The following is an 11,191-nucleotide window of genomic DNA, read 5'->3' on the forward strand; positions in this document are numbered from 1 at the left end:
AGCCCACTACCCTACCACATATAGCATTTTCCCACGCCCTTTTATCCTTCCAAACTCCATAAATCAGTAGCACAATAGGCTAACACGAGTGGACTACAAAATAATCCACTAAAAGTAAAAATAAATCGAACTCACGGCTTCCAATCACCTGTGAGTTCTAACTATTATGAAACAAATTTATCAACATTCCTAGTTATTTAAAAGCTTAAATACATAAATTAGGTGTTTTATTAACCATGAATTACATTCCAAAACTCAAACTACAAAGAAAAGAGAAGCAATATAATGATACTTACGTAGTAGGGATCATTCTAACGTTATCGCTTCTTGATTTTGTGAAAGGGATGTTGATCTTGCTTTGAATTTCTTGGGCCAGTTCTTGGGGAGCTTGAGAGTGTTTGGTGTAATGAATCTATGTATTTTGAAGATATATAAAGGGATAAGACCACTTATAAGCCCACCGCCTAAATTCTTCAAGCAGGTGGGCAAGTTGCCTGCTTGGCAGTTTGAGTAGTGCAACTTTGGACACTTGTATCTCTCTACTATGATATAGTATTGACAAACAGTTTATAGTGTTAGAAACTAGAAACATGGGTATTTAACTACATATAAAGATCTCCTTTAACTCTTAGTAGATTGGGAGAAAACTATGTCGCAACTTGGCTTATAAACCTGTCGGTTTCTCAGAAATGCGGCGACATGACTTGGCGACCCTACTTTAAAAATCCATATTCTTGTACCCCGATGTCATATGAATAAATGGTTTAGACCATTGAAAACTAGGTTCCAATACATTCATTTTGGTATGAGCTATGTCCCAAAATTACATCATAAAATTTACAAATTTAATTTCTCAAAATGGCTCGTTACAAGGCAATTCTTAACTCAATTTTTCCATAAGTTAAATCTGATTGTTCCCAAACTTTATATTTTATATCCAAACATCATATATAGTCATATTATTACTTTACACTCATTTAAATTATGATTAATAAGTCTCCTTCATCCTAACTTACTTAACACTTAGATAAACCTTCCTTAGCCTTGTAGAAGAATTTCATCCTTTTTGAGCTTACATCAATTGACTTACGACGTACTTTCACATATGAAAGCATTGGTTATAACAATCGAGATACCACATAGGCTAGAACCCAACTGGGGTCTAAAACATCTAATCTCACGAACTGGTTGGCCAAGGCCTGAACATCAACTGCAAGAGGTCTCTCACCAACATGAATAAATGCAAGACTACCCATACTCACTACCTTCCTACTCACGGCATCAACCACTATATTGGCCTTTCCTGGATGATACAGAATAGTAATATCATAATCCTTTAGAAGCTCCAACCATCTCCGCTACCTCAAATTTAGATCCTTCTATTTGAACAAGTGCTGGAGGCTCCAATGATCAATAAATACCTCACAAGACACCCCATAGAGATAGTGCCTCCAAATCTTCAATGCATGAACAATGGCAGCCAACTTCAAATTGTGAATAGGGTAGTTCTTCTCATGGGGCTTCAAATGACGTGAAGTATAAGCAATCACTCTACCTTCCTACATAAAAACACACCTAATACCGATTCGAGAAGCATCACAATATATGTATAAGAACCAGAAACTGATGGTAGAACTAGAACTGGAGCTGTGGTCAAGGCAATCTTGACCTTCTGAAAGCTCTCCTCACACTCGTCTGACCACCTGAAAGGAGCCCCCTTTTGAGTCAATTTGGTTAAGGGCGATGCAATAGATGAGGAACCCTGCACGAACCGACGATAATAACCAGCCAAACTAAGAAAGCTCCAAATCTCCATAGCTGAGGATGGTTTGGGCCAACTCTAAACCGCCTCTCTCTTCTTCGGATTCACCCGAATCCCCTCACTAGACACTACGTACACCAAGAACGCCACTGAACTGAGCCAAAACTCACACTTAGAGAACTTGGTATAAAGCTTCTCCTCCTTAACTGCTGAAACATAATCCTCAAATTCTAGGCATGCTCCTCCTAACTACGGGAGTACACCAGGATATTATCAATGAATACAATGACAAATGAATTGAGATAAGGCTGAAATACACTGTTCATCAGATGCATGAACGCTGCTGGGGCGTTGGTCAGCCCAAAAGACATCACAAGGAACTCATAATAACCACAACGGGTCCTAAAGGCTATCTTAAGATTATCCGAGTCCCGAATCTTCAGCTGGTGATACCCTGACCTTAAATCAATCTTGGAGAACACCCTCGCTCCCTGAAGCTGGTCAAATAGATCATCAATACATGGCAAATGATACTTGTTCTTGGTTGTGACTTTGTTCAACTGCCTCTAATTAATGCATATTCTCATAGTACCATCATTCTTCTTCACGAAGAGAATAGGTGCACCCAAGATGACACACTAGGCCTAATAAACCCCTTCTCAAGAAGTTCCCGAAGTTGTTCCTTCAAGTCCTTCAACTTAGCCGGTGCCATACAGTATGGAGGAATAGAAATGGGATGAGTGCCCAGCACCAAGTCAATACCAAAGTTAATATCCCTGTCTGGCGGCATGCCCAATAGGTCTGCAGGAAACACATCCAAAAAATCTCACACCATCGGAACAAAATCAATAGTAGGGGTATCAACACCAACATCCCTCACAAAGGCCAAATAGGATAAACAACCCTTCCCAACCAACCGTTGGGCCTTCAAATATGAAATCACTATACTAGAACATTGTCTAGAGAACCTCACCACTCCATCCATGGTAACACCGGCATCGCCAATGGCACAGTCTTAGCGTGACAATCCAAAATAGCATAACATGGAGAAAACTAATCCATACCCAAGATCACATCAAAATCAACCATACTAAGCAACAGAGATCAACTCTAGTCTCCAATCCCACAATAGTCACTACACATGGCCGGTACATACGATCCACAATAATAGTATCACCCACTAGCGTAGATACATGAACAGATAAACTAAAGACTCACGGGGCATATCCAGATAATGAGCAAAATATGATGATACATATGAATAGGCGGAACCAAGGTCAAATAGTACAAAAGCATCTTGGTAACATGCTGAGACAATACCTGTGATCATTGTGTCTGAAGCAATAACATCTGGGCAGGTGGTGAAGTAACGGGTGCTGAAGTCGTAGGCTATCTCCTTTGTTGAGCTGAACCTCCTGTGAGGTGGGGACAATGCTCTTTATTTGATCCAAATCTCCATACTTAAAGTAGCCTCTCCCTGTGAATAGCGGTAGGGACTGAAGGGAGCTCCGAGCACCGGGATAACTACTAGAAGGACCCGACATAGATGAACCTTGAGCTAATGGTGCATAAGACGAACTCTGAGCTGGAAGGGCACTGAGAGATGCTTGACCCTGCTAAGAACGGTGTGAACCATAGCCAAATGATGCACCCCGATAAAATGGACGAGCCCTCTAAGCATGCCTATAGGGACGACCCCTGCCATGGTAGAACTGACCTCTAGAAGGAACACCACTAAACTGCCTAATCCACGAGACCTCTTGGCCTCCCTCTCAAATCATTCTTGTCTACAGACCACCTCTATCTATCGAGCAATGTCATCAACCTCGTCGAAAGTAGCACCAGACAACCTCTCTCTAATCATAAGCACCCGCAGCTGAAATGTGAGGCCATCAATGAACCTCCTGATCCTCTCCCCATAAGTGGGAACCAACCAAACTGCATGACGAGCCAACTCAAAAAACCTCATCTCGTACTATGTCACAGACATATCATCCCGACATAACTGCTCAAATTGTCTGCGCAACTCCTCTCTGCAAGACTGCGACACACACTTCTCCAAGAAGAGAACGGAGAATTCCTACCATTTAAGTGGCGCTGCACCAACCAACCTACACCTCTCATAAGTCTCCTACAAGTTGAAGGCAGCCATAGTAAACTGAAAAGTAGTGACGAGACCCTACTGATCTACAGAATACCTGTTGTACGGAGAATCTTCTAACATCTGTCAAAGAAACCCTGGGCATCCTCCGATTCTACCCCACTAAAAGATGGAGGCTAGAGTCTACCAAACCTCTCTAGTCTCCGCTGCTCATCATCAGTCATAACATGAACCACATGCACCTGAGTAGTTGCCACCGGCTTGGCTAGTAACGCCCCCGATGTCTGGAGTCTCTGTATCACCTGCTCGGGTGTATGAATGGCGGGAGTCTTAGTACCTCCCTCAGCCTAAAAAGTGGCTGATACAGCCGAAATAGAGACCGCCTAAGCAAGACTAGTGGACACGGTCAGAATCTGAGCTAAGTCCTCCTAAAGGCCTGGAATCACAATGGGCATATCTGGTGCATGAGCTGGCCCCACTGGTGCATCCACAATTAGGACCTACTCCTGAACTAGGGTAACTGGTGGATCTGTAGGTGATGCCCTAGCTATTGTGCCAACTACACCTCTGCCCTTACCGCGGCCTCTACCGCGACATCAGCCTCTCATGGCCCTGACTAGTGGTACTGGTGGCTATTCATCTTGCCTAGTAGTATGTGTCCTCACCATCTGTGAGAGAATATAATAATCGAAGTTTAGTTACCATAATCAACAGATTCGCACGACAAGAATTCAAGAATGTAAAGTTTCTTAAGGGTTCAGCAGCCTCTCAAAAATAAGTACAGACGTCTTCGTATCGATCCGCAAGACTCTACTAAACCCGCTTATGACTCATGAGACAATGTAACCTACACTCTGATACCAACTTGTCATGACCCAAAACCAACCATCGTGATGTTGCCTACCGTGGAACTAGGCAAGCCACTACTCCACCTTCTCAACATAGTAAAAGCTTTGAAATTAAAGATGGAAGCAATTAATATTTAAGAAAACCCTTTTTGAAATAAAAAAATCCACAACACAATACAGTCTATCCCAAAACCAAGGTGTCACCGAGTACATGAGCAACTATAACAAAATACAGTCTACTACAATGTCTAAGGAATAAGTACTGAAATACAGATAGAGATAATGAAAGAGAATCAAGGCCTACGAACGCCATGCAGCTACCTCGACAGTCTCCGAAATTAGAGTCCTCAATCAGCAGACGTCGTGACCGGAAGCACCTGGATCTACACACGAGGTGCAGGGTGTAGCGTGAGTACAACCAACTTAATAAGTAACAAATCCAACCTTTGGACTGAAAGGTAGTGACAAACTCAACTGGCACAGTTCAATATAGAAATAACAGTACAAGAATGTAGGCATGCTTTCAAATTCAATAAATAGCTTAGAACAGTAAAATAGATCGAATCTGAATGATATGAAGAATATAAATCTTCTACTTCTACATGCCAATGAACATGCTGTATGTGATGCACCATGCTTACAGCCTCATATGCTCACAATCTCAAATGCTCAATCACTCGGTACTATATATGGCCCATACGACGCAAGGAAGATCCATCCCAGAATATATGCATCGCTGAACATCAGTCACCCATTACCAAGTAGGGCCAATCCAGCCCGTGGAGAAGATCCATCTCTAGGTATATAATGCTTCAGACAAGATCCATGTCCAGGGAAGATCCATCCCTCAATAATATCAATCGCGCTCACTAGGGGTGTGTGCAGACTCTGGAAGGACTCCTTCAGCCTAAGAGTTATCATAACCGCTGCGGCATGCAACCCAATCCCATAAATGTCACTCATAATCAGGCTCTCAGCCTCACTCAGTCATCAATCTCTCCAGTGTCACTCACGGGCTCACAAATGTCATGAAACTAGCCCAAACATGATGATAAGATGTATCAACAAATAACAACAGAGATTGAGATATGATATGAAATGAATGAACATGACTCAGTATGAAATATCAATGAGATCAGTAAGTTATCAGCAAGAAACGACTAACTATGGGTCCCAAAAGTATGATTGATAGCTTAGTTATTTTATCACATGGTGAAAACACAGATATCAACAAAATAGGACCACTTTACTGTGCCATGGAATCGACCAGGTCCCAATTCACATGGTGAACACCCGCACACCCACCACTTGGCATGTGCATCACCTCAATACCAATCACTTAACATATAATTCGGGGTTTCAAACCCTTAAAACCAAGCTTGAAAGTGTTACTTACCTCAATCCGGGCAAAATGCTACTCTAACACGCCTTTGCCTCTCAAATCGGTCTCCAAACGTCCCGAATCTAGCCACAAGCAGAACAATATAATCAATATAGGCTAAAGGAATCAATTCCCTAAGAAAATATGAATTTATAAAGGAAAATCCAAAATTGGTTGAAACCTGGCCCCCGAGCCCACATCTCGAAATCTGACAAAAGTCACAAAATCTGAAAGCCCATTCACTTATGAGTCTAAGCATACCAAGTTTACCAAAATCCGATACCAAATGGTCATTCAAATCCCCAAAATTCACTCTCCAAATCCCTAGACTCAAACCCCAAATTTCACATAAAAAACACACCAACTTGGTGGAAAACTAGTGAGGAAACATAATTATTGAAGAAAAATGAACACAAGGAGCTTACCTCAAGAATCTCTCTTGAAAATCCTCTCAAAACCTCCAAAATCCGAGCTCAAAATGATAGTAATTGTGAAAAATCTCGGAACTCTCGTATTTATAGTTTTAGCCAAGCTTTCCGCACCTGCGGCAACTTAGCCACTTATGGGACTTCGCGGGTGAGAACAAGTCGTCCGCTTCTGCGAAAACTTCCGTTCTTGCGGACCAAAATCCCGCTCCTGTGAGGAAATAACCACTTCTGCGGAGCCCAACCCACAAGCCAAATCCGCTTCTGCGCTCTATCTGCCACTCATGCGATCACGCAGGAGCGGGAAAGCCATCGAACCTCCGGACATCTGCTACCTTACCTCAACTCCACATCTGAGCTGCTCTTCCCCATATCTGCAAGCTCACACATATGGTTCCCCATCTGCATGTGTGATTACACCAGAAAAGACAACACTTCAGCCATCATTCAACATCAATCTTTGATCCGTTAACCACCCAAAACTCACCCAAGGCCCCCGGGACCTCAACCAAACATACTAACAAGTCCTAAATCACGATACGAACTTAGTCGAACCCTCAAATCACCTCAAAAAACATAAAAACACGAATTACACACGGATTAAAGCCTAATGAACTTTGAAATTTCCAAATTCTACAAATGACGTCAAAACCTATTAACTCACGTCCGATTGACCTCAAATTCACATGTTGCAAATGACCTCACTCCTACTCCAACTTCCGAAAATTCAATCCGACCACGATATCAAAAAGTCCACTTGCGGTCAAGCTTTCCAAAATTTCAACTTTCGCTATTTCAAGCCTAATTCTAATACAGACCTCCAAATCATGATCAGACGCTCGCCTAAGTGCAAAATCACCTAACGGAGCTAACGGAACCATCAAAACTCAAATCCGAGGTCATCTATACATAAGTCAACATCCGGTTAACTTTTCTAATTCAAGCTTTCAATTAAGAGACTAAGTGTCTCAATTCACTCGGAAAATTCTCGGGACTCAAACCAACTAACCTAGTAAGTCATATAACAGTTGTAGAATACAAAAGGAGCAGAAAATGGGGAAATAGGGCTACAACTCTTAAAATGACCGGCCGGGCTGTTACATATATCATGCTTGGTCTCCCAAGTAGTCTCCTCAACTAGGTGGCCTCTCCACTGAACTTTCACTAAAGTTATATTCTTTGATCTCAACTTTCAAACCTACCGATCCAAAAATGCCACCCCGCTCCACATCATAAGTCAAGTCTCCATCTAGTTGTACCGTGATGAAGTCCAACACATGGGACGGGTCACCATAATACTTTCGGAGCATAGAAACGTGAAGCACTGGGTGAACACCCGATAAACTAGGTGGCAATATACTGAGGGCTCAACTTTCCCTTCTTCCCGAACCTCATCACACCTCTCGTGGGCGAAACCTGGAGCAAAACCTTCTCACCCACCATATGTGCAACATCAGGAACCTTATATCAGCATAACTCTTCTTTCTAGATTGTTCTACATGAAGCAGATCCTGAATCATCTTGACTTTATCCAAGGCATCCCGGACCAAATCATTACCCATCAACTTAGCCTCTCCCGGCTCAAACCAAACAACTGGAGAACGGCACTGCTTCCCATATAAAGCCTCATAAGGAGCCATTTGAATACTCGATTGGTAGCTGTTGTTGTAGGCAAACTCAACAAGCAACAAAAACTGATCCTATGAACCCCCAAAATCCATAACAGAAACGGGTAACATATCCTCCAAGATCTGAATTATGCGCTCGGATTGTCTATCTATCTGGGGGTGGAATGCTATAGTCAACACAACTCGTATGCCCAACTCTCGTTGCATTGATATCCAAAACTGTGTGCCCCGATCAAAAATAATGGACACCAGCATGCCATGAAGATGAACAATCTCGTGGATATAGATATGAGCCATCCGCTCCAAAGAATAGGTGGTCACTACCAGAATAAAATATGCAGACTTAGTCAACCGGTCCACAATCACCCAAACTGAATCAAATTTCTTCAAAGTCCATGGGAGCCCAACAACAAAGTCCATAGAAACAATCTCCCATTTTCACTCGGGAATCTCAAGTCCATGAAGCAAACTGCTCGGCTTCTGATGCTCGTACTTCATCTGCTGATAGTTTAAGCACCGCGCCACATACTCTGCTATATCTTTCTTCATTATCCTCCACCAATAGTGTTGCCTCAAATCCTTATATATTTTAATGGCACCCAGATGAATGGAATACCATGAACTGTGGGCATCTTAAAGAATAAACTCATGCAACCCATCCACATTGGGAACACAAATCTGACCCTGCACCGCAATGCCTTGTCATCCCCAATAGAAATCTCCTTCGCAGTACCATGCAACACCATATCCTTAAGGACAAACAAATAGGGGTCGTCATACTAACACTCTCTGATGCGCTCATACAAAGAAGACCGAGAAGCCCTGCAAGCAAGAACCCCACTAGGCTCCGAAAGATCTAACCTCATGAAGTGATTGGCCAATGCCTAAACATCTAATGCTAGCGGTTTCTTAGCAGCTGGAATATATGCAATGCTACCTTTACTCACAGCGTTTTTGCTTAGGGCATCGTCGTTGGCCTTTTCGAGATGATACAAAATGGTGATATCATAGTCTTTTAACAACTTCAACCATCTCCGCTGCCTTAACTTTAAATCCTTCCGCTTAAAAAAGTGTTATAGACTCTGATGATCAGTAAATACCTTACAAGATACGCAATAGAGATAATGCCTATAAATCTTAATGCATGAAAAATGGCTGCCAACTCTAAATCATGGACATGGTAGTTCTTCTCACAGGGCTTCAACTGGCGTGAATCATAAACAATCACCCTGCCCTCCTGTATCAAGACACACCCAATACCAATTCGATAATCACAATAAACTGTATATGAACCCGATGCTAAAGGCAAAACTAGAAGTAGAGTTATGGTCAAGGCAGTCTTGAGCTTCTGAAAGCTCTTCTCAAACTCATCAGACCACCTGAATAGGGAACCCTTATGGGTCAATCTAGTCAAAGGTGCAGCAATGGACGAGAACCCCTCTACAAAACAATGATAATATCCGGCTAAACCAAGAAAAATCCGGATTTCAATAGCTGAAGACGGTCTGAGCCAACTCTGAACTGCCTCAATATTCTTTGGATCTACTTTGATACCCTCATTCGACACCACGTGACCCAAAAATGCCACCGAATCAAGCCAGAATTCACAGTTTGAGAATTTAGCATATAATTTCTTTTCCCTCAAGGTTTGGAGCACAATCCTCAAATGCTGATCACGATCCTCCCAGCTGTGGGAGTACATGAAGATATCGTTAATGAATACGATGCGAAAAGAGTTGAGATATGGTTGGAATACACTGTTCATCAAGTGCATAAATGGTGCTGGGGCGTTGGTCAACCCAAATGACATTACAAGAAACTCGTAGTGACCATACCGAGTCCTGAAAGCACTCTTAGGAATATTTGAATCCCAAATATTTAGCTGATGATATTTTGAACTCAGATCAGTCTTCGAGAATACTTTGGCACCCTGAAGTTGGTTAAATAAGTCATCAATGTGTGATAGTGGATACATGTTCTTCACTATAACCTTGTTCAACTGCCTATAATCAATACACATCCGCATAGAACCATAATTCTTTTTCACAAATAGAACTGAAGCATCCCAAGGTGACATACTAGGCCAAATGAAACCCTTATAAAGCAACTCTTGCAGTTGTTCCTTTAAATCCTTCAACTCTGCTGGCTCCATATGATAGGGTGGGATAGAAATAGGATGAGTGCATATATCTATCAGGTGGCATGCCCAGAAGATCTGCTGGAAATACATCTGGGAAATCTCTTACTATAGGAACCGACTCAACAGTAGGTGTATTAGCACTGACATCTCTCACAAAGGCTAGATATGCATCACACCCCTTATCAACCATTCGTTGTGTCTTAAGGAAGGACATGACTCTGCTAGGAATATAATCCAATGTACCCCTCTACTCTAACCGCAACAAACCTGACATAGCCAGTGTCACAGTCTTGGCATGACAATACAGAATAACATGATAGGCAGACAACCAGTCTATGCCTAAGATCACATCAAAGTCAACCATATTGAGCAGCAATAGATCAATGCTGGCCTCAAAACCACCAATAATAACTAAACACGATCGATACACATGTTCCACAATAATAGAATCTCCCACAAGCATGGACACATAAACAGAACTCAAAGGGTCACGAGATATATCCAAATACAGAGCAAAGTAAGATGACACATATGAATAAGTGGATCCCGGATCAAATAAGGCTGATGCATCCCTATGACAAATCAGAACCATACCTTTGATGATAGCATCTGATGCAACCGCCTATGTCCTACCCGGAAAAACATAGAATCTGGCTTTAACTCCCCCTCTAGGGCGTCCTCTACCCATTTGACCCCCACCCCTAGCTGGCTATGTAGGTGGAGTGACAATTGGAGCAGTAACCATGGCCTGTGAAGTTTGTGGACCAGATGGAATTCGAGGATCCTGAGTAGTATGTGGAGGTGTACCCCTCCTAAGTCTGGGACAGTCCGTCACCATGTATTAGATATCTCCAGACTCAAAATAAGCTCTCGATGGGCGTGGCTACTGAAAGTGACCCCGGCCTG

The 11,191-nt window shown here is 42.4% G+C and overlaps 1 protein-coding gene across 1 annotated transcript; it reads right to left on the reverse strand.

The window, feature by feature from the left end:
- Positions 1-10,241: 10,241 nt before the first annotated feature.
- On the reverse strand, positions 10,242-10,877 carry LOC138868525 (uncharacterized). The gene is made up of 2 exons (XM_070146080.1): positions 10,553-10,877; positions 10,242-10,444 (listed from the first exon to the last, which is right to left on the reverse strand). The coding sequence occupies exons 1-2, from the start codon at positions 10,875-10,877 to the stop codon at positions 10,242-10,244; spliced, it is 528 nt and encodes a 175-aa protein (XP_070002181.1).
- Positions 10,878-11,191: the final 314 nt, after the last annotated feature.

Source organism: Nicotiana sylvestris, chromosome 5, assembly GCF_000393655.2.
Source record: "Nicotiana sylvestris chromosome 5, ASM39365v2, whole genome shotgun sequence".
Classification (NCBI taxonomy): Eukaryota; Viridiplantae; Streptophyta; class Magnoliopsida; order Solanales; family Solanaceae; genus Nicotiana; species Nicotiana sylvestris.

Excerpts from the sequence above, each read along its gene's own strand:
- LOC138868525 (XM_070146080.1), bottom strand. The coding sequence starts at position 10,877 with ATGGTTCTGATTTGTCATAGGGATGCATCAGCCTTATTTGATCCGGGA. Across the intron at positions 10,445-10,552 it reads TGTGACACTGGCTATGTCAG|CCTTTGTGAGAGATGTCAGT; the intron begins GTTTGTTGCGGT and ends ATGCATATCTAG.